Source organism: Camelus dromedarius, chromosome 4, assembly GCF_036321535.1.
Source record: "Camelus dromedarius isolate mCamDro1 chromosome 4, mCamDro1.pat, whole genome shotgun sequence".
Classification (NCBI taxonomy): Eukaryota; Metazoa; Chordata; class Mammalia; order Artiodactyla; family Camelidae; genus Camelus; species Camelus dromedarius.
In genome coordinates this window covers 71,127,018-71,152,239 of record NC_087439.1, presented here as the reverse complement: position 1 = coordinate 71,152,239, position 25,222 = coordinate 71,127,018, and the positions used below count along the sequence as shown (strand labels likewise).

General features: G+C 33.1%; 1 protein-coding gene across 1 annotated transcript in view; it reads right to left on the bottom strand.

The window, feature by feature from the left end:
- Nucleotides 1-25,222, bottom strand: part of C2CD6 (C2 calcium dependent domain containing 6) — a 76,454-nt gene that overhangs the window by 29,159 nt on the left and 22,073 nt on the right. Inside the window, exons 8-13 of the mRNA XM_064485101.1 lie at nucleotides 23,600-23,679; nucleotides 20,236-20,382; nucleotides 13,764-13,869; nucleotides 11,848-11,914; nucleotides 7,376-7,419; nucleotides 5,785-6,078 (exon numbers count right to left, since the gene is read on the bottom strand). Coding sequence (XP_064341171.1) covers nucleotides 5,785-6,078; nucleotides 7,376-7,419; nucleotides 11,848-11,914; nucleotides 13,764-13,869; nucleotides 20,236-20,382; nucleotides 23,600-23,679 — 738 coding nt within the window. The remainder of the gene's footprint in view (nucleotides 1-5,784; nucleotides 6,079-7,375; nucleotides 7,420-11,847; nucleotides 11,915-13,763; nucleotides 13,870-20,235; nucleotides 20,383-23,599; nucleotides 23,680-25,222) is intronic.

Here is a 25,222-nt window from a genome sequence, read left to right as displayed (position 1 = left end):
ATAAAGTGAGATCCAGTGTTACCATTTGGCTTTATTTTACATAAGGAAAATAATTCTCTTATTTATATAATATTAGTAGGCTGTTGAGGTAGGAAATGGCAAGCATCAAAAAAAAAATGACATTACTTTGTATATAACTGACTTCTTATTCTCTCTAAGCCCTAGGGAACAAAAATAGTAACTTCAAAGATAAAATAAAAATAAGGTTAATATCAAAGAAAACATATCAAAAGTGAATGGAGAAGTGATATCATGAAAAATGGTAGGGTAAGGTGGTCAAAGAATTCATCTCTTCACTGAAACATATAAACTATCAAAGATTGACAGATAACTGTTTCAAACTCCATAATCTCATACAAAACTCATAGCAGCCAGGGATTGGTTAATTAAAAAAAAAAAGGACAGCTAAATTTTGGTGTTTTAAGAAATCTGTCAGGTCATTAGCTCACCACTGAGATAATGGAACAGAGATTTCAGTGACTGACCACAAATGACAAGGAATATAGCCTTTGTAAAAAAAAAAAAAATAGTTTGGATAGGTCACTAAAGAAATGTGACTGCAGCCCTTTAAAATCAACAACAGTAACTCTGGAGAAGAAGAAGAATTTAATTTCCAGAGTTAACATTATAATATTTAAAGTGCCAATTTCTAACAACAACAAAAAACAAGGCATACAAAGAAACAAGAAATATGGCCCATTCATAGGAAGAAAATTCATTGATAGAAATGTCCCATGAGGAAGCCCAGCTATTGGATTTACAAGACAAAGGTTTTAAAACAACTTTCTTTGGCCATCATTTAAAAAGTCCACAAACAATAAATGTTGGAGAAGATGTGGAGAAAGGGGAAACCTCCTATACTGTTTGTGGGAATGCAGTTTGGTGCAGCTATTATGGAAAACAGTATGGAGATACCTTTAAAAACTAAAAATAGAGTTACCATATGATTCAGCAATCCTACTCCTGGGTATGTATCTGGATGAAACTCTAATTCAAAAAGATACATGCACCCCAATGTTCATAGCAGCACTACTTACAATAGCCAAGACATGGAAACAACCTAAATGTCCATCAACAGATGACTGGATAAAGAAGATGTGGTGTGTGTGTGTGTGTGTGTGTGTGTGTGTGTGTGTGTGTGTGTGTAATGAAATATTACTCAGCCATAAAAAAGAATGAAATAATGCCATTTGTGGCAACATGGATAGACTTGGAGATTGTCATAGTAAGTGAAGTAAGCCATAAAGAGATATCACATGGTATTTTTCCATGTGAAATCTAAAAAAAATTAGACAAATGAATTTATGTACAGAACAGAAACAGACTCACAGGCATAGAAAACAAACTTTCAGTTACTGGGGGCTAGGCGTGGGGAATGAGGGATAAACTGGCAGTTCGAGTTTTGCAGATACTAACTACTATATAAAAAATAGATATACAGCAGGGTCCTACTGTATAGCACAGGGATCTATATTCAATATCTTGTAATAGCCTATAATGAAAAAGAATATGAAAAGGAATATATATATGTATAACTGAATCACTATGCTGTACACCAGAAATTAACATGATATTGTAAACCAACTATACTTCAATTAAAAAAAAAATTTTTAATAAAATAAAACAACTTTTTAAAATATGCTTAAAGAGCTAAAGGGACTCATGTACAAACAACTAAAGGAAACCAAGAAAACAATGAACAAAAAATATATATAATAAAGAAATAGAAATTAGAAAAAGGAACCAAATAGAAATTCATCAGAGAATATAATAATTGAAATAAAAAAATCTTGAGTTCAAAAGCATATTGAGCAGATAAAAGATGGAATCAGTAAATTGAAGATAGTACATTAAAATTATCTAGTCTGAGGAGCAGGAAGAAAAAAGAATAAAGAAAAATGAACAGAGCCTAATGGACCTGGGGGACAACAATCAAATATACCAACGTACACATTATAGGAGTCAAAGGAAAAGAGAGAGAAATGGTCAGAAAGAATATTTAAAGAAATAATGGCCAAATACTTCCCAAATTTACTAAAAGGCATGAATCTACATACCCCCAAAGCTCAACAAACTCCAAGGAGGATAAACTCAAAGATATATACATCAAGACATATTATAATCAAACTCACAAAAGACAAAGAGAGAACTTAAAAGCAGCAAGAAAAAGGTGACTCATCACATACAAATTTCATCAATAAGATTAGTAGCCAATTTCTCATCACAAACCATAAGTTAGTAGACAGTGGAAAGAAAAAACTGTCAATCAAGAATCCTACAACAAGTAAAACCATTCTTCAAAAATGAAGAACTAAGATATTCCTGGATCAATAAAAGCTAGAGGGTTTTGTCACTATTATTTCTGCTTTACAAGAAATGATTAGGGAATCTCCCAGGCTGAAAAGAAAGGACACTAGACAATAATTCGAACCCATATTAACAAAGAACCCTGGAAAAAGTAACCATGTGGCTAAATATTATTATTATACTTTGGGCTGTAACTCTTAAAGTTTCCTACATGCTTAAAACATATTTATTTTTATTGAAATATAATTGACATACAATATTGTATTAATTTTAGGTTTATATAAAGATTATGTGTATATATATATATGTATATATTGCAGCATGGTTACACAATAAGTTTAGTTTATATCCATTGCCACACATTTATACTTTTTTTCTTGTGATGAGAACTTTAAAGATTTACTATATGCAACTTTCAAATATATGACACAGTATTGTTAACTACAGTTACTATGCTGTACATTATATCCCAAGGACTTATATCTTGTAACCAACAGGTTAATAATTTTGCCCCGCAAATAATTTTGCCCTGCAAAATGCACCTCTGGTAACCAACAGGTTAATAATTTTGCCCTGCAAAATGCACCTCTGGTAACCACAAATCTGGTCTCTGTATAAATGAGTTTGGTTTTTGTTATTTAAATTCCACATATAAGTGAAACTATGCAGCATTTGTCTTTCTCTGTCTGATTTATTTCACTTACCATAATGCCCTCAAGATCCTTCCATGTTGTTGCAAATCACAGGATTTCCTTCTTTTTTATGGCTGAGTAATACTGCATTGTGTATGTATACTACATTCCCTTTATCCATTCATCTATTGATGGACACTTAGGTTATTCCATATCTTGGCTATTGTAAATAATACTTCAGTCAACATGGGATGCAGATATCTTTTTGAGATAGTGATTCTGTTTTATTCAAATACATACCCAGAAGTGGAATTACTGTACCGTATGACAGTTCTATTTTTAATTTTTTGAGGAAACTTCATATTGTTTTCCATAGTGGCTGCACCAACTTACATTCCCACCTCTTATTTATTTTTAGTATTATTTTGTAATAAGAAAACTTAACATAGCAAAATTTTAAGTATACAACAGAGTATTGATAACTGCACACACTATGCGGTTCAGTAGATCTCCAGGATTTACTCATCTTGTATAATCCAAACCTTGTACCCTTTGACTAATATTTCCATTTCCCCCTCTCCCAAACCCTGCAACCACAATTTCACTCTCTGCTTCTGTGAGTTTGTCTATTTTAGATTCAACACATAAGCACCATCATGTAGTACTTGTTCTCTTTGTCTGGCTTATTTCACTTAACATAACATACTCCAGGTACATCCACATTGTTGCAAAAGGATTTCCCTCTTTCTTTTAACTGAATAATATTCCATTGTATGTTATATATCGTACTTTTAAAATCCATCTGTCAATGGACACTTAGGTAGCATTCATATCTTGGCTATTATGAATAATGCTGTGATGAACATGGGTAGGTAAATATATCTTCGAGATCCTGGTTTCAATTCCTTTGGATATATACCCAGAAGTGGGATTGCTGGATCATACGGTAGTCCTATTTTTAATTTTTTAATCAACTAATTGGGATGTCCATGCATCCCAACTGACCACAGAGCTTTAGCTGTTCCCATCAGGGTGTAGGACACATAAGTGAGCCATCATGAGTGTCCCAGCCCAATCAAGCTCCCAGATAGTTACAGGCAAGCCAAAATCAACTAAGCAAAACAACTGCCTAGCTAAGCACCACACAATCTTGAGAAATATATATAAATGGTAGTTTGTTATGCAGCAATAAATAACTCACTTACCAAATTAAAACTGAATATTTTGGAAGTCAGACTCAATAAAGAAATTAAAAGGCAAACCACAAACTATGAAAAAGTATGTGCCATGAATATACATGGTTAATATCCTTATAATAACCAAGAGAGCTCATTATAAAACCTAAACAACATCACCAGGTACTCAACAGAAAAAGAATGGACATAATCTGTCTACTCACAGGGAAAATCAAAATGGCTAATAAGCATGAAAAAGTTTTCATCATTATTTAAAGTATCAATACGCAAATATCATTGGTGAGAATATAAAGCGGTACAGTCTTTCAGGGAAGCAATTTGTCAACTTGCCATTTCTATAAATATATGAGGAGATAATCACAGGTAGAAATAAACAGGTAAAAGGATATTAATTTCAAGCTTAATGTCCAAAAATATAGAAACTGTTTAAAATTATTGAATATCTGTATTTAATAATAATCTACATCTTCTAAATTTTTTAAAAAATCCAGGTAACATGCTTATAATGTCAAGTTTAAAAAAGGATAATATAAAATTATATATACATATAGTTTAATCCAAGTTTTCAAAAATAAATAAGAGATATATATGTGCATAACAAAGACTGATAGGAAATAAAATTATTAAATGTGGCAGTACAATTATAACTACTTCTATTTTCTCCTTTATGCTTCTATTTTCTAAATTTCCTATGATGATTGTATATTACTTTCATATTCAGTAAAAACAAGAATGTTTTTCTTGTTAAGTTACATTGGTTAGGGTATTGCTCTAGGTAATTAAGAGTAATTCCCCAACTAGAGATATTTAATAAAATTGTATCTTTTGGAATTTGGAAAGGAATTTAGAAAGGACCTAGTATGATCTATGCATTCAATAGATGAGAAAATAGAGATTTAGATGCCCAAGCTTGCTGAAGTATTCAGAGGTAGAAACTTACTTAGAACTCAGATGGTTTCCTCACTGACCAGTATATAATTTTAAACTGCTTTAAATAAGACATAAAGATCTAAGTAGAATAACCATCATTTTGAGAAATGCTTTACCCTGATATACCTTTAAATTTACATTCAGATCATTTTCATTTTAAACTATGAAATTATTTGTAACGGGGAGCACACATGCTATTTCCTATAGTTTCATTAAAAACTTCCACTGAAGTACCTTCCCAGACTTCCCTTTGAATTTCGATTTTGTTATGTTACATTTCCAGGTGAACTTCATACCAACCCGTGACACTGCTTTGTATTACTGGTATCTCAGCTCACTTTGCTTTTCCTTCAAGGGTTTTTCCTCCTAACTTGATGAGTAGGGTAGGAATGTTAGATATACTTAGACAGACTTCTGCTTGGAGATATTGAATGCATTTTCAATTTATTTGTATTTAATTTTTTAAATTTATGAATTATTTTGTTTTTCCTAGTCTCGTACTTCTAATATGAGGGCAGATACCTTTAAAGTTCAAGGTCTTCCTTTGGATCATGGCTTTGAAAGCTACCTCTTGATTCTGAATCTGGGGAACCTAAGCTTGTGTTCTTTCTTCAAGCTAAGCTTAGGTTGTTGCTTTGCTACCTAATTTCTATTGGAGATGAATCTAAGTTTCTCCTCTTTATTCTACCTGGATTTATATTAATATTTTTCAATTTTACCTCTGATGGAGATGAGTCTGTTTTGAAAAGGCTTGGACGTCTATCCTTCAATTTTTCTTCTGATGTAAAGAATACATTTTTCACTTTTCTCTCTGGTATGGCTACTGGCTGGTATTCCTCTAAAGCTGGTATTAAGTCTTCTTCTGTTAATGTCAGGCTAGGAACAGTGGGCAACGGAGTATCTATTTGCTTTGTTGACGCACCACTTTTAGGAGCAACAACACTGGAATCATCTTCACCTGACTGGTTTAAAGTTGGTAGAATCAGGCTTTTCTTACCATCATTATCCAGTAACTAGAAAATATATCAAAAAAAAAAAAAAAAGCCACTGATTAATCATTACCGACTAGGAAATATTTTAAACTAACAAACCAGACTTAAAATCATTTGTACTTTTATCTTTTATCATAACAAGTTACCATCAATATTTGTAAATTATTACATTCTTTATTAAAAGCATTGAGAAATTCTCAGCTTGCCTGAAACCATGGACTACAGAATATTATCCATAAAAATGATCACACTGCATTATAAAGTGGTGCTCCTCATATATTCATATTTTATAAATCAGCAATGTCTCAAAGAAGAAAATTGAGAGGTCTGACATTTTACTGTTACTATACTATCACCAATATATCATAAAAGACGAAAGTTTATTATAGCAAATTGGCACAAAGAACAGTATCATAAAAATCACAATTATGTCATAAAAGAAATTTTAACAGCAAAATAGTACAAAGAATAGTATCATAAGAGAAAGGACAGTCTGTTAAGCCAAGTACATTTAGCCATATGAAAAATTCTCTGTGTTATCTTTTTTTTCTCTCTCCTTGGACTGTGGAAAACAGTTTTAGTTGGAATTTTGGGAGCCCCTGACCCAGGAATTGAAATCATTGTCTTAATTGTCAAGTAGTACAGAAGAATCTTTTTATTTTTTATTAGTTTACATGGGAATCCACTGCCCTATGGAACGACTACCTTCTGTAAAATTAGCTAAAAAGCAAATAATATTATGTGAACTCTACTTAATTCTATTATAAAATATAACTATTATTATAGTTCTATTATAGAGAATATATAGTCCTGTTATAGAGAAAAAACTAAAGAACGTAATTAGGTCTGTGACAACCATTTCTAAGATCATTGTGCAGCACTTCATGCTTTAACTTGTTTCTCCCCTTCTGTTCGTGAATACCTTTTGTCTCCTATATTTGTATGTATTTTAAATGTTACATTTGATGCTGAAACTTCCCTTTTAACAGTGTGATTTAACTTAAATAAATTGTGTAAGTGTAAAGACATTCTTATAACAAAAATAAACATGAAAACGTGAATAACTTCTTTTTTTAATTTTTTAATTTTGAGGGGAAGGTAACCAGGTTTTTAATTATTTTGGTGGAGGTACTGGGGACTTCACCCAGGACCTTGTGCATACTAAGCAAGCGCTCTAACACTGAGCTGTACCCTCACGCCCCTTTAATAACTTCTTGAGTGCTTTTTTCTTTACATCTATAAATATTTCTCCATTTAAAACTATTTCATCCTTTTATAAAATAGTAACTATTAGAAATTCTCTCTCAAGTTCCCTTACCTCACTTGGAATAGTTTCAGCTCCCTTCTTTATAAGAGGGTTATCTGTTAAGAATTAATAGTGTTTTATTATATATAAAACAACCAACACATTATTTATATACACTAATAAAATATTATAATTTTCTCACCAAGAACAATTTAAATCAAGGCAGCTATTCAAACATAAACACTACATATTTAGCAAAAATAGGCTGGCGAATCTCTGGAAAGATGAAGGAGTGGTAAATGAGTAAGTGCAGAGATAAAATGAAATGTATAAAATGTTAGGATTTCAGATCCATCAATATAGGACATAAAAACAGTTATATACTGCATTTCGCTAAAAGTCAAGAGGAAATAAAATAAATCCTAGATATTTAGTGACAGAGTTGGGACTGGAAAAAGAGATTAGAATAAAGTTGCATGTAACTGGAGAAAATAGGACCATTCAAGAGAGGCTAACTGAATGCTCCAATCAAAAGACATATGGTGGCTGAATAAACAATAAATAAGACTCATCTACATGTTGCCTACAAGAGACTCTATTCAGAGCTAAAGACAGAGAGAGACTGAAAGAGCAGGTGTTAAAATAATTTGAGTTTGGATAGTTTATGGTGCACATTATAGTTTGGTACAGTCAATCTAGTTTGTGAATCACAATACAGGTGGGTTTTTTTTTTGTTTCAATATAGATGTTTTGTTTGTTCCAAAAAAAAAAAAAAAGAGGCTAACTGAAGTACTTGTAAAATTTTCCTAGAAATATAATACATATTTAACAGACAAAAAAGAAAAACCTAAAAGGGAGAGGGAATAAATAACTGAGACACAAAGGAATGCATAAGTCTAGTAAATAACAAAATTTATTAAGGTCACTGTTAGCTTCATGACTGCTCTCAGCTCATTTTTCTGAGCCTTCGTTTTCTCACATGTAAAAAAAGATCAAGATAGCTTATCTCATAGGTATGGTACAAGTTTATATAATATGAGAGCAATATGGTTAGATGCTTGACCTCTTGGGTCAAACAGACTAGGTTCAAATTAATGGCTGTGTGACCTCTGTTTGATTTGCTCCTCAGTTTTTTCATCTGTAAAATGTGGATAAATAATAATAGCACCCTCAATTGACTGCTGTGAGGACTGATATATATAATCCAAGTCAAGTGCCTGGAACACAGTGATCAACAAATGTTAGCTGTAACTATAGGAAGCTACTGGAATAAAAAAAGGAAAGAAGTCACTAGATGATCCAATAGGAGTTGAAATTAACTCTTTGAATAAGTGAAAAAAAGTAAAGAAAAAAAAAAACAGCCCATGGTAACCACCAGTGCAAAAGAGAGGTTAAACTCCAATCTTCAACAGTGATATTGAAGAGGGAAACTGTGATTCTCCTACAAACTAAAACTTGAATGTTTCATTTAAAGAGATTAAAGATGACTATATGTATGTATATGCATAACTGAGGCTCTGTGCTGTATACCAGAAATTGACACACTGTAACTGACTGTACTTCAATTAAAAAAAAAAAGGAGTATGTTAAAGATGCAATAGCTGGGGAAGTAGAATTAGAGAAGTAACCTGCGTCAAAACCCTTATAACAACAAATCATTAATCCATACCAGCAGAATCCAAGATTTTAAAGACAGAGTATTATGCATCTATTTTAACTTACTAAATGAATCTTTTAACAGAGAGATTTTATTTTCATTGAGTTATAGTCAGTTTACAATGTTGTGTCAATTTCCAGTGTAGAGCACAATTTTTCAGTCATACATGAATATACATCCATTCATTTTCACATTCCTTTTCCCCATGACTTACCACAAGATCTTGTATATATTTCCCTGTGCTATACAGTATAAACTTGTTTATCTATTCTATATATATCTGTCAATATCTACAAATTTCAAACTCCCAATCTGTCCCTTCCTACCCCACTCCCCCTGGCAATACAAGTTTGCATTCTATGTCTGTCAGTCTGTTTCTGTTTTATATTTAAGTTCATTTATTGTCTTCTTTTATTTTTTTAGATTCCACATGAGTGATATCATATGGTATTCTCCCTCTCTTTCTGGCTTACTTCACTTAGAAGGATACTCTTCAGGGACATCCATGTTGCTGTAAATGGCATTATGTTGTCATTTTTATGGCTGAATACTACTCCATTGTATAAATATACCACATCTTCTTTATCCAGTCATCTGTCGAATGGACATTTAGGCTATTTCCATGACTTGGCTATTGTAAATAGTGCTGCTATGAACATTGGCGTGCTGGTGTCTTTTTGAATCAGGGTTCCTTCTGGATATATGCCCAGGAGCAGGATTCCTGGGTCATATGGTAAGTCTATTCCTAGTCTTTTGAGGAATCTCCATACTGTTTTCCACAATGGCTGCACCAAACTGCATTCCCACCAGCAGTGTAGGAGGGTTCCCTTTTCTCCACAGCTCTCCAGCATTTATCATTTGTGGACTTTTGAATGATGGCCATTCTGACTGGTGTAAGGTGATATCTCATTGTAGTTTTGATTTGCATTTCTCTGATAATTAGTGACATTGAGCATTTTTTCATGTGCCTATTGATCATTCATATGTCTTCAGTGGAGAAGACACTTGTTCTTGTTCAGCTCTTCTGCCCATTTTTGGATTGGGTTGTTTGCTTTTTTCTTATTAAGTTGCATGAGCTGCTCATATATTCTGAAGATCAAGCCTTTCACAGTTTCATATTTTGCAAAAACTTTCTCCCATTCTGTAGGTGGTTGTTTTGTTTTGCTTATGGTTTCCTTTTCTGTGCAAAAGCCTGAAAGTTTAATTAGGTCCCATTTGTTTATTCTTGCTTTTATTTCTATTGCTTGAGTAGACTGCCCTAGGAGAACATTGCTGAGATGTATCTGAGATAATGTTTTGCCTATGTTTTCTTCTAGGAGGTTTATTGTATCTTGTCTTAAGTCTTTGATCCATTTTGAATTTATTTTTGTGTATGATGTGAGTGAGTGTTCTAGCTTCACTGATTTACATGCTGCTGTCCAGTTTTCCCAACACCATTTGCTGAAGAGACTGTCTTTATTCCACTGTATGTTCTTGCCTCCTGTGTCAAAGATTAATTGACCAAAAGTTTGTGGGTTCATTTCTGGGCTCTCTATTCTGCTCCCTTGGTCCATATGTCTGTTTTTGTGCCAATACCACGCTGTTTTGATTACTGTAGCTCTGTAGTATTGTCTGAAGTCTGGGAGGGTTATTCCTCCAGCCTCATTCTTTTTCTTCAGTAACGCTTTGGCAATTCTGGGTCTTTTGTGATTCCATATAAATTTTAGTATGATTTGTTCTAGTTCTGTGAAATATGTCCTGGGTAATTTGATAGGGACTGCATTAAACCTGTAGATAGTCTTGGGCAGTATGACCATTTTAACAATATTGATTCTTCCAATCCAAGAGCATGGGGTATCTTTCCATTTTTTTAAGTCTTCTTTAATTTCTTAAATCAATGATTTATAGTTCTCCATGTATAAGTCTTTCACCTCCTTGGTTAGATTTATTCCTAGGTATTTTATTACTTTGGGTACTATTTTAAAAGGGACTGTTTCTTTACTTTCTTTTCCTGTTGATTTATTATTAGTGTAAAAACGCAACTGATTTTTGTACATTAATCTTGTAACCTGTTACCTTGCTGAATACTTTTATTAGTTCTAGTAGTTTTTGTGTGAAACTTTTAGGGTTTTCTATATATAGTATCATGTCATCTGTATATAGTGACAATTTTACCTCATCTTTTCCAATTTGGATCCCTTTTATTTCTTTCTCTTGCCTGACTGCTGTGGCTAACAGTTTTTTTTTAAAAGACTGCATGAAGAGTATCTTTTATTAATTAAATATCTTACTGATAATTTGTATGAAGTTCTCAAATTTAATGCTAACTTAATTTCTTGTCCCTCTCTCCTCCTTTCTCTTACCTATACACACATAAACACACATACTCACACATACCATCTACATAAAAGAGACCAATAGTTCTACAGTTAACAATGTTGACCAAAAATATCTTTTCACAGATTACACTTAAGATTTAACTTTTTTCTTGCTTTTAAAAGAGGAAAGGAGTATTAAAAAATAAAAGTAACTCTTAACTGGATCTAAGTCTTTTCTTTGGAGTGTTACAAAATAAACAGTATATACCAAAACTATAATGAAATGTATTTTTTTAACCACTGGCAGGTTAGCACTTTATTGAGACTATTAACATCTTTAACAATGAAATAACACACTTTATTGCAAATAGAAAAAAGGCAGCTTCCCCCAGGAATCTCTGAGAGGCAACACAAGAACAAAAACTCATGCAATTAATGAAATGTATTTTTATTCCCTAAACAACAACAACAAAAAAAACAAAAACAAACAAAAAAAGAAATCCACTTAAAAAGAAATTACTAGTTTTTTTGTTATTTGTAATTTTTAGTTATTTTTAATAATAAATACAGAAGTAAATTAATTTCTTAACCTGATGTTACAATATTGGCAGGTTTCTCTTCAAATTGGCTTTCAAGTACCTCACTGGTATTACTTTCCTAGATGAAAAAAAAGAAAGAAAACATATTAGAGACATATTTAAAGAGCTAAAAAAAAGTTTTCTTTGCCTTCACAGCTTCTTTCAATACTTTAAAAAAAACTTACAGAAGACAAGAACATGGATTTGTAAGAAAAGCAAATCAAACAGTACTATTTTAAAGAGAGGCACACCCTGGCTAGGAGTTGATGGTCCAGGGAGAGGAGACCCAAGAACTGATAGGGTATTTGAATGACAAATTTGAATGATGAGAGAAGAAGATTACAAGATAAATGACATAATGTTTACCTTCAAGGAGTATTAGAGGATGCCTCCAGGAAACAATCACTTTTTTACTGCAATACATTATGGTCCATCAGTTGCAAAGTGATATGGCTCTTTATAAAATTCCAAGAAGAATTATCAGGTGGGGTGACCACTGGCTCTTATAAAATACTGATTTTTCAATGAGAACCCCAAGTCCAGAGTTTAATGAAAGGCCCCCCAAGTTTTCCATAAAATACTAATTCTGTATTAGTAAATGCTAATCAATTTATCTTATAGCAGCACAACACTGCCCAATTATCTCAGAGGCACTGGAAAACATGAATACATCAATATGTTATGACTACCATTTCAAGGCTGTGATTCTAGTCAATGTTTTTATTTATTCACTGAAATCCCTATGAATCCTTTATTGCCAGGTCAGAATGTATATAGATTAGATCACATTTCTAAATATTAAACCTTACTTATATATCTGATAAGGGTCTCGTATCCAAAATATATAAAATCTCTTACAACTCAACAATAAAAGTACAAATAACCTAATCAAAAATCAGCAAAAGATACAAATAAAAATTTATTCCAAGAAGATATACAAATGGCCAATAATCACCTAAAAAGATGTTCACATTATTGGTCATTAGAGAAATGCAAATCCAAACCATAATGAGCTATCATTTCAAATCCACTAAGATGACTATGATTGTTTTTTTAAAAAGGAAAATAACAAATATTGGAGAAGATATGGAACCTTCATACATTGCTAGTTGAATGTAAAATTGTGCAGCTGCTGTGGAAAACAGTTTGGCAGTACCTGAAAAGGTTGAATGGGGAATTATGATGTAATCCAGCAATTCCACTCCCAGGTATATACCCAAGAGAATTAAAAACATACATTCACACAAAAACCTGCACATGAATGTTCACAGCAGCACTATTTATAACAGCTGAAAAATGGAAACAACCAAATGTCCATCAGCTAATGAGTGGATTTTAAAAAAGCAGTATATCCATACAATGAAATACTTGGCAATGAAATGAAGTATTGATACATACTACAAAAGGGATGAACCTTGAACACACTACACTAAGTAAAGAAGCAAGTCATAAAGGACCATATATTGTATGGTTCCATTTATATGAAATATCTAGAATAAGCAAATCTATAGAGACAGAAAGTAATTAGTTGTTGTCTAGGGCTAGGAGGTCATGGGGCGTTTGAAGGGTATAGGCTAAGAGAAGTGGGGTTTATTTTGGGGGTAATGAGAATGTTCCAAATTGATTGTAGTGATGGATGCACAACTCTGCGAATATACTTAGGGCCACTGAATTGTGCACTTTAAATGGATAAATTGTATAGTATGTGAATTATATCTCAACAAAGCTGTTAAAAAATAAACCTTATAAATTATCAATCAGTATTTACTGAATGTCATATTATCAAAATAGGAAAGTACATGAACTATGAATAGCATTTTACACAGAGGGAACAAATAAGCATTATCTGATAATCATTTTAATTATTATAGTTCTTTAATAAAAAGTAAAAAAAAACTATATATAGGCAAATGTATTATATTAATTACCTTAGGTTCTTTAAGTTCCAACTTTGGGTTAAGAACTCCTTCTAAATAGCTAGCTTTTTCTATCCATGTACTCAGATGTCTATATTCTTTTTTCATTTTTTCCAGCCTAAAGAAAGTTACAGATTTAAAAAGCAAGTGCCAAAAGAATATATATGGTATGAATCAAAGAAGAACACATACAATGTGACACACTGATAAGAAGTTCTTAAAGAAGAAAACCAACACTATATTGTTGAAGGATACAAAGGAAAAGGAATGATTACAACAAAAATCAGGGTAGTAGTTACCTGGGGAGAGTTAGGAAGAGGCATGTAATCTCATAAGAGCACATGAAACACATTTATAATATTGGTGGTATTGTATTTCTTAACCTGATTGTAAAATATCTAGGCAATGATCTTATTATCTTTATTTATGTTATAATACATGTTTTAGAAATTATCCTATATATAGGTCTCATTATTTAAACTATATATACGTATTTTATAAATTATTCAATATATATGTGATATCTTCTGCAATAAAATAAATGAAAAGAAAGAAAAGAAAATAGGAGTAGTGAAGTAATTACTGTGGCAGGAGGGAGACAGGAGGGCTTAGAGAAGTGTAAGTGAGCTAAATTTTCATTTGCCACAGCAGGAAGTTGATAGACAATGTTTAAAATAGATAATACATAAGAACATGACTAATCTTATGTAGTTTAAAATCTAAAAATAGAAAAATAAAATCATATCAATAGTATCTCTTTTTATAAAATAATTTCCGCTGTCTCTTCACCTAGCTAAAGAAATGTATGAGGAGACATTTATAATAATATTTACTTGATATTTCCAAATGGTGGGATTCAAGGAGAGCTTTTATATTGTTCTTTGTATCTCTTTATTCCTTGAATAATTTATATCATTATATCACTTTTATGATAGTAACATCATTATTTTATTGAAGCCTGGCTGATTTACAATGTTGTATTAGTTCTAGTGTACAGCATAGTGATTCAGTTATGTATATATATTCTTTTTCATAATAGGTTATTACAAGATATTGATTATAGTTTCCTATGCTATACAGTAGAACCTTACTGTTTATCTATTTTATATATAGTAGTGTTTATCTGCTAATCTCAAACTCCTAATTTATCCCTCCCCACCACCTTTCCCCTTTGATAACCACAAGTTTGTTCTCTATGTATAAGTCTGTTTCTGTTTCGTAAATAAGTTCATTTGTATCTCTGTTTTAGATTCCACATATAAATGATATCATATGATTAAAAAAAAAGTCCACACTACCCAAAGCAATCTACAGATTTAATGCAATCACTATAAAAATACCTATGATATTTTTCACAGAACTAAAACAAATAATCCTAACATTTATATGGAACCACAAAAGATTTCAAATTGCCAAAGCTATCTTGAGAAAAAAGAAAAAAAGCTAAATGTATCACACCTCCTAACTTCACACTTTACTACAAAGCTACAGTAACCAAAACAGCATGGTACTGGCACAAACACAGACATATATCAGTGGAACAGAATAGAGTGCCCAGAAATAAACCCATGCACTTATGGTCAATTAATCTATGACAAAAGAGGCAAGAATTTACAATGGAGAAAAGACAGTTTCTTCAATAAGTAGTGCTGGGAAAACTGGACAGCTATATGTAAAACAATGAGATTAGAACAGTTCCTTACACCATATAAAAAATAAACTCAAAATGGATTAAAGACCTAAATGTAAGACCTGAAATCATAAAACTCCTAGAAGAGAACCTAGGCAGAACACTCTTTGATGTAAATTGTATCAATATTTTTTTTTGGATCTGCTTCCTAAGGCAAAAGAAATAAAAGCAAAAATAAATAAATGGGACCTAATGAATGGGAGAAAATATTTGCAAATGATATGACCAACAAGGGATTAATATCCAAAATATATAAATAGTTCATACAATTCAACACCAGAAAAACAACCCAGTCAGAAAGTGGGTAGAAGACCAGAGTAGACATTTTTCCAAAGAAGAAGTATAGATGGCTAACAGGCACATGAAAGATGCTCAACTTTGCTAATTATTAGGGAAATATAGATCAAAACAACAGTGAGATATCACCTCACACCTGTCAGAATGGCTATCATCAAAAAGTCTACAAATAACAAATGTTGGCAAGGATGTGGAGAAAAGGGAACGCTTGCACACCATTGGTGAGAATATAAATTGGTGCAGCCACTATGGAAAAGAGCATAGAGGCTTTTCAAAAAACTAAAGATAGAACTACCATATGATCCAGCAATTCCACTTAAGTATATAACCAAAAAAATGAAAACACTAATTTGAAAAGATATATGAAATCTAATGTTCATAGCAGTACTATTTACGATAGCCAAGATATGAAAGCAACTCAACTGTCCATCAATAGATGAATGAATAAAGAGAATGTGGTATATACACACAATAGAATACTACTCAGCCATAAAAAGAATGAAACTCTGTCATTTGCAGTAACATGGATGGACCTACAGCATATTACGCTGAGTGAAGTCAGACAGAGAAAGATAAATACTGTGTGATATCACTTATTTGTGAAATCTAAACAATAAACGTATCTAGCAAAACAGAAACAGATTCACAGATATCTAGAAAACAAACTAGTGGCTGCCAGTGGGTAGAAGAAATAAAGGAGGAGCAAGATAGGAGTATGGGATTAAGAGATCCCATATACAAACAAAAATGTATAAAATAGATAAGCAACAAGGATATACTGCACTTCACAGGGAATTAGAGCCATTATTTTGTAATAACTTTTAATGGAGTATATTCTATCAAAATACTGAAACACTATGCTATAGACCTGAAGCTAATTCAATATAGTAAATCAACTATACGTCAATTTAAAAAAAAAAAAAGAATTCACTGTCAAAGAGAAAAAAGATAGAAAAAGAAATCTGTCATGATTTATACACTAATAATGAACTATCAGAATGGGAAATTAAGAAAACAATCACATCAAAAAGGATAAAATACCTAGGAAAAAATCTAACTAAGGAGGTCAATGACCTCCTTTGCAAAACAACGCAAACAAATAGAAAGATATACTGTGCTCATAGACTGGGAGAATTAATATTGTTAAAATGACTATACTACCCAAAGCGATCTACAGATTCAATGCAATCCTATCAAAGTAACAATGGCATTTTCCACAGAACTAGAACAAATTCTAAAATTTGTATAGAAACATAAAAGTTCCTAAATAGATAAACAATATTTAGAAAGAATAAAAAAGCTGGAAATATGCTCCCTAATTTCAAACTATATTACAAAGTTACAGTAATCAAAACAGTATGGTACTGGCACAAAAGAGACAAATCAATGGAACAGACATGAGGGACCAGAAATGAACCCACATTTATATGGTCAATTAATTTATGACAAAGGAGGCAAGAATATACATTGGGGAAAAGACAGCCTCTTCAATAAATGGTGCTGGGAAAACTGGACAGCTACTTGCAAAAGAATCAAACAGGACTACCTCCTCATATCTACATACAAAAAACTTAACTCAGAATGGATTAAAGACTTAAATGTAAGACCTAAAACCATAAATCTCCTAGAAATAAATATAGGCAGTACATTCTCTGACATCGGTCTTAGCAATATTTTTTTGGATATGTCTCCTAATGAAACCTAATTAAACTTAAAAGCTTTTGCACAGCAAAGGAAACCATTAACAAAATGTAAAGACAACCTACTGAATGGGAGAAAATATTTGCAAATGATATGACTGATAAAGGGTTAATATACAAAGAAGTCATACGACTCAACAACAGCAACAAAAACCCAAACAACCTGATTAAAAAATGGGCCAAGGACCTGAGTATACACATTTCCAAAGGAGACGTACAGATGGCCAACAGGCATATTAAAAGATGCTCAGCATCAGTAATCATCAGGGAAATGTAAATCAAAACCACAATGAGATATCACCTCACAGAATGTCAGAATAGCTATTATAAAAATAGACAACAAATAACAAGTGTTGGTGAGGATGGGAGGAAAGGGAACCCCAGTGCACTGTTGATGAGAATGTAAATTGGTACAGCCACTATGGAAAACATCATGGAAGTTCCTCAAAAGATTAAAAACAGAACTACTCCAAGACCCAGCAATTCCACTTCTGGGTATTTTTCCAAAGAAAACAAAAACATTAATTTGAATAGGTATATGCTTCTCTCTGTTCATTGCAGCATTATTCACAATAGCCAAGATGGAAGCAACCTAAGTGTCCACTGATAGATGCATGGATAAAGAAGATGTGGTATATATACATGCAATACCACTCAGCCATAAAAAAGAATGAAATCTTGCCATTTGCAACAATATGGATGGATCTAGAGTATGTAATGCTATGTGAAAAGAGTCAGACATAGAAAGACAAATACTGTAGGATTTTACTTATATGTGGAATCTAAAAAACAAAACAAATACAACAAATCAGAGACAGAGTCATAGATACAGAGAACAAACAGGTTGTTGCCAGGCTGATGGGGGATGGAGAGGTGAGTGAAATAGATGAGGGAAATTAAGAGGTAGAAGCCCCCAATTACAAAATAAGTCACAGGGATGAAATGTACAACTTGGGGAATATAGTCAACAATAATGTGATATCTCTGTAAGCTGACAGATGGTAACTAGACTTATCATGGTGATCATTTTGTAATGTATAGAAATACCGAATCACTATGTTGTGCACCAGGAACTAATATGGTGTTGTGGGTCAGTAATACTTCAAAACACAAACAAACTAATAGAAAAAGAGATCAGATTTGGGATTACCCAAGGCAGGAGGTGGTGCGACAGGGAATTGTATGAAGGTAGTCAAAAGCTATAAACTTTCCAGTTATAAAATAAATAAGTGCTAGGCATGTAATGTACACATGATTAATATAATTAACACTGCTATATGCTATATATGAAAGTTATTATGAAAGTAAATCCTAAGAGTTCTCCTCACAAGGAAAAATCTTTTTTCTTTTTATTTTATTTTGAGTCTATATGAGATTATGGATGTTCAGTAATCTTATTGTGGTAATCATTTTATGATGTATGTAAGTCAAATCATTGTGCTGTGTAGCTTAAACTAATACAATGCTGTATGTCAATTATATCTCAACAAAACTGGAAAAAAATAAATAAATGTTACTGAATGAATAAAACATAGGACTAGAGGAAAAAGAGGGTCCTTGGTCATCAGCTCAGTGTTTATGAATTAATTTATAACTCTGAGTAAAAAGTTGTTTAGTTATAATTGTTTATACACATAAACAATTATTTAAAAAATATTTGGGAGTTCTGTCTCTAGCAATGATGGAATAGGTTATTTCAGACAAACCATCTCACTGCTCATCTTAAAAAGCTAGAAAAAAGATTTAAAAATTTTTTGTTTGAGATAAGTATATAAGGATGGGGAACAAAAACCAGAATTCAGACCCCGTTAAGGATGAGAAGCCATGGTAAACACCTAGGCTTTCTAAAGCACCACACAAGAAAAAGTGCCTCCTTAAATATTGTACCCTAGTTGCCTCACACTAGTCCCAGTCTTGATGCTAGAAATAAGAGTAAACCAGAAAACGACTAATGCTCACAGGAACTAAAGCCCAAGTCATTTCAAACCATTTCAATCTCATCTCAGTTGAATTAAAATGATCTGGGATCGCTAGTGTTCCTAGGATACCTGGCTGCCATGTAGAAACAAATGTATATATTGTCTGTAAAAACATATAATCAAGAGCCTCAGATTAGTTCTACAGATTTTCAAATACAGTGTTTGGCACTCGATAAAATCAACTAGGCATATGAGAATATATGATTTGACTGAAAACTCTGAGAAAAAAAAACAATAAAAATAGACTTAACAGGAAATTCAAACAATCAAGTTATCAGAGATGAACTCTGAAATAATAATGATTAATATGTTCAAAGAATTAAAAAGTAATACTGAGGATTTTGGTAGACAAGTGAGAACTATAAAATAAAGGAAAATTCCATAACTGAAAAGGAAATAACTGAAACTAAGAATTCAGTTGGCTTAACAGCAGGTTAGAAACAAAGAACAAAGAATAGGAATTATAAGACAGACCAGAAAAAAATATCTGGACTAAAACATAGGGAAAAAAGATGGAAAAATACAGAAAAAAGGATGAGACCGATAGAATATATTGTTGAGTGAAGAGGCAGAACAAATATTATACTTTCTCCCTTAAAAATGAGTTCTCATCTCTTTTCTTGACATAGCATTGACTTTTTTAAACAGACACTTAAATATGATAAGCAAAACTCTGAAAGAACCTCTGAAACCCATGAAATATCATGATGAAGGTTTCTGGACCAGTAGCAAGCCCACGTGTCAAAGGAAAAAATTAATCTAAAGAACATATAAGTAAGATGAATTTTTTTGTTTTGTTTTGTTTTGTTGATTTTTACCTTTCCCGAGGTTGTTGCTGAAGTTTTTCAAGTCGCACTACAGGTGACTGGTTGGATTGGGGCACTGTAGTGGATGCCCCAACAGTAACATTCAACTCTGGGGATAAGAATGCTGGATATTCTATTGGCTGTGGTATAATAACATTTCTGCAAAATGATAATAAAGTTAAATATTAAAATTATACAAAAGTACACTTCTAAAATCAGTGTTAGCTATCACTTTTTAAAAACTGAAGTATAGTCAGTTATAATGTGTCAATTTCTGGTGTTCAGCATAATGTTTCAGTCATACATATACATACATATATTCATCTTCATATTCTTTTTCATTAAAGGTTACTACGGGATATTGAATATAGTTCCCTGTGCTATACAGAAGAAATTTGTTTTTTAATCTATTTTTACATAAAGTAGTTAATATTTACAAATCTCAAACTCCCAATTTATCCCTTCCCACCCTCTTTCTCCCTGGTAACCATAAGATTGTTTGCTATGTCAGTGAGTCTGTTTCTGTTTTGTAGATGAGTTCATTAGTGTCTTCTTTTTTCTTTTTTTAGATTCCACATATGAGTGGCATCATATGGTATTTTTCTTTCTCTTTCTGGCTTACTTCACTTAGAATGACGATCTCCAGTTCATTTAGGTTTTCCAGTTCCGTGACTGTGCATCCTACTGTAAGGTCAGGCCTACAAAGAAGAGCAATCACAGGGTTCTACAAGGGTGGCTTCTTTCACAAACTTATTTCTCACAGTCGTGGTGAAAAATGTGTCTTCTGAAACCTCCCAGGGTGAATAAGTAGGTCTTAAGTGACAAATCCACTCTAACACTACAATCTCTCTAAAGTTTTGAATCCCTCCTCTACATTAAATCAAAGTAGGTCTGGCATTTTCAGTTCATTCACAGTGGCTATCTTTTGGTCCATGTTTCAGTAACCAAACTGTTGGGAGTCTTTTTTAACTTCCCAAGCTGCAAATCAAATGCAGAGGCTGACAAACTGCAAGATCTGCAGGATGAGTCAGCAAGCTGGAGACCCAGGGGAGCCAATGGTGTAGTCCCAGTCTAAAAGTCTGCAGACTTGAGATGCAGGAAGAGTTGATGCTTCCATTCAAGTCCAGAGGCAGGAAAAAGCCAATGTTCCAATCAAAGGCAGGAATTTTCTCTCATTCAGGGAAGGGTCAGATTTTTTGTTCTATTCACTTCTTCAACTGATTGGATGAAGCCCACCCACATTAGGGAGAACAATCTGCTTTACTCAGTCTACTTACTTAAATGTTAATCTCATCCAAGAACACCCTCACAGAAACACCCAGAATAATGTCTGACCAAATATCTAGGCACCGAATGGCCTAGTCAATTTGACAGAATTAACTGTCACACCCACCAAGTCATTGCCTTCATTCCAATTGTCAGTATCTCTCATGTACACTAATACAACAGCTACCTCCAATCTTAAACCATTCTGTCCATATTCAATCCTACTGACAGAATCATATAAAAATGCAACTTGATCATGGTATTTCCCCCACTAAAAATTCTTCAATGGCTCTACATCTGAAGCACTTCCAAAATTTTCCAATAAAGACTCCTGCGGGTAGAAGACAACGAAGGTCTTCAGGGGTGTAACTTAATGCAATCAGACACAAACCACATCATTTCTTGGAATCATTTTGTTATCTTGAAAATGTATGTGACTTTTATATTCCAAGGCATAACATGTAGATGTTAATTTTAAGATAACATTTCCCTCTCAAAATCTCTGAGCAAAATAATGCTCCAGAAAGATGCACTGTATTTTCCAGTGCCTTTGTGTTGCTCTGCCACACTCCTGAGGACTCAGAGGAACAAAATTTACTCACACATGAGAGCCCTAAACCTTCAATGATGATGATGGTGATGATAATATATTTATTACTTTAATAAGTAGCCAACAACTAACTAGGAATTTTACCATTTGCTTTCATGTTCTAAGTCTTTATATGTAACTTACTGAATCATCACAGTAACTTAATTGGGTAGTTATTATTTTTATCCCACTTAATAGATAAAGCACAAAGAGTCTAAGTAAGTTGCCTAAGGTTGCACAGCTAGTACATGGCAGAGCCGAAATGGTAAGCCCTTGTAGTCTGGCTCTAGAGTCTGACCACCATATCTTGTCCCCACCTACTGCTCCAGGTCATCTCCCGTTATTCCCCTCCATGCTCCTATGCTCTTAGCAACCCACAACTAACTACTCACTGTTCTCCAATATAACATACCCTCTTGTGGATCCCACCTTTTACTTACGTGTCTTTTGGGGGCAGTGTGTCTCCTCACCCTTATAAAATCAACCCGATGCATTACTATTCATTTTTCAAGTCTTACTTCAAGACTTGAAGTGGAGCCTTACTTGATAATACTTTCCTCCTAACTCCCCTGAGAAGTATGAGAAGCTCCATGGCTGTGTCCCACAGTCCTTTATGTTTACCTCTAGGAAGGCTCTATCTCATCTGTATCATCACATTTCTTTTTACATGTTACCTTTGCTACTTGAGGGCAGGGACCATTTACCTTTGTATTATTACTGCCTCGTGAAGGTAGCAAACATTCAGTAAGTGTTGAATCAGTGGATGGATAAGGAAATAACAATCAATAAACATAAGAAAATCATTCAACTTTACTGTTCCAACAAATCACCAATATTAAGTGAATAAAATTTATTTTAACAATAATACCCAGTGTTGATGAGACTTCAGAACAATATGCACTTCAGAAAATAATTTCCCATTCTATACCTAATTCCCTCAATCTCATTTAAAGTATTTTCCATTCCTTATTCTTGGATAGCACTGTAGATTAAATATCTCTCCCTCAGGTGATCTATTTTTACTGTTGGCATTTCAACACTGTTTGACATACTATATTTTAAGCTTTGGTCTGCTAAAGACATTTTTTGACCATAGACTTTTTGCTGAAGATTTTAAAGTAACAATTGGAGTATGTGGAAGTGGAGGTAACACTACTATACTGCAGAGCAGAAAACTGACAACTATTAGGCACCTTGATCTTAAAAGTTCCTCATGTCTTTCTGCAAAAGGAATATCTCACTGGCCAACCTTCCTCATCAGGTTTCTCCTCTCTTCCCTCCATCAGCCATGAAGTTGGCAACTTCTCTCTTCTTCTTATCTCCAGACTTCCTCAACTCCTCTCTCCAGGGTTACCCCCAGAAACTCAAAATCTCTTCCATCTTAAGCAAAACAATTCACTTTCTTTACATTGGAGTCTAGCCCATTCAAGCCATGCCTTAAGACAACCAAAATGCTCCATCAATGGATTAAATATTTTAAATGCCACATGATATGATTGTGTTAATAAGACTAACACTTACGTCACAGGGTCTGTTCTTTCTGGAGGCGGTGCAACATTCATAAACATACATGGCTCAATCATTCTCTGAAGAGGTTTTAACTGAAGAAGATAGTAAGTATATATTAACACTGTTTAGTTACCATTACAGTTCACCCTAATGCTACTATCCCCTGGGACTACAGAATAGGCCTTAAATGATACATATATGGAGAAAAGGAATTAAGAGAGGAAGAAAGAATGAACACTGAGCACCAAATATCTGCCAAGAATTTTACAATTTTAATATTATTTAATCCTTTCAATAATCCTGTAAGGTAGATAACTGCAACTATTTTACAGATAATACTGAAGACCAGTTCTTTGTTCAGGGTTACCCAATAGGCATGAGAGGCAGGATTTAAACGCAGCGCTCTCTCCCCCAGTGCAGTAGTCTTCACATGCTATCATGATAGGTAAGTAGGGGACTATATTACTGAAAGGTTCACAGAAATGAACTTTTATGAAGCTGAACTTATATGAAATTTCCCACTCTTTTCCTTACAATACCTTTGCTCTGAGTTTTAGTAGAGTCCACCTACATAAAACAATACAATACTTGCCCAGTCTTACTTGAAATGGATGTATCTCCCTAAGAATGGGATTGTCACATGATATACTTATATTCAGACAGAACACCTACTTCTGAAGTTGGTGCTCATAAACTACGACTGCCACAAAAAGGATTAAACAATTAGGAATCCCTATTAGGCCTAATTCATGACAAGAAAATAAAGAAAATAGGCAGAAAGAAAAGAAAAATAAAAGCAGAAAAAGAAAAGCTCATGCCTAGTATCAGTATATTACTCACTTGTGATTCAAAATGTGTTAAAAAAACATTATGATATATACCACAGGCAAAATTTAAAAACACATTTCACAGGGACTTCCCTGTTACCACAATGGCAGACATACTTAATAAGACTTCTGTATCAACTCTCAATTCATAATCAAAAAACAACCAAGAGAACAAAAAACAGCAAAAACTGAAAATTGAAGATTGTATGTAAAGTATAGGGGTCATTTCCCCTATATACCAGAAGTACTAATGGGAGCAGATTTATAAATTCCCAAAAGCTGTGATAATACCCAGGGATAGCAAGAGTTTTTTCAAATGTGTGGTGAAAATATGTGTTGGTACTACTTTTCTAGGACAATTCCTTGGTCATTACTGACAATAACTTCAATTGTCATTACTGACAATTCCTTCTAGGTCATTACTGACAATAACTTCCATTCTAAGAATCCAGCCTAAGACATAATGGAAGAAAATGATATAGGTTAATGTACAAAAATTTTCACTGCAACATGGATATATGTCATAAATTTAAAGGGGCAGGCTAAAGCTAGGAAGGGATCTTCTTTGGGCATATTACTCTCTTGACGAATCAAGAAGGGCTGATGTTGGAATAGTCATGGGGAGAAAGGATTGTATGTGATCAGAGTACAAAATATTAACTGAACAACATCAAGGACTCCATTTCTAATAATTGCTTTTAGATATGAAAATCCACACTCACTTCTTAAATACTTAAATTTTGTTTTCAATGTACATACACACGCAAACAAGTTGTATAGTAAAGACATTTGAATAAAATATCATTAT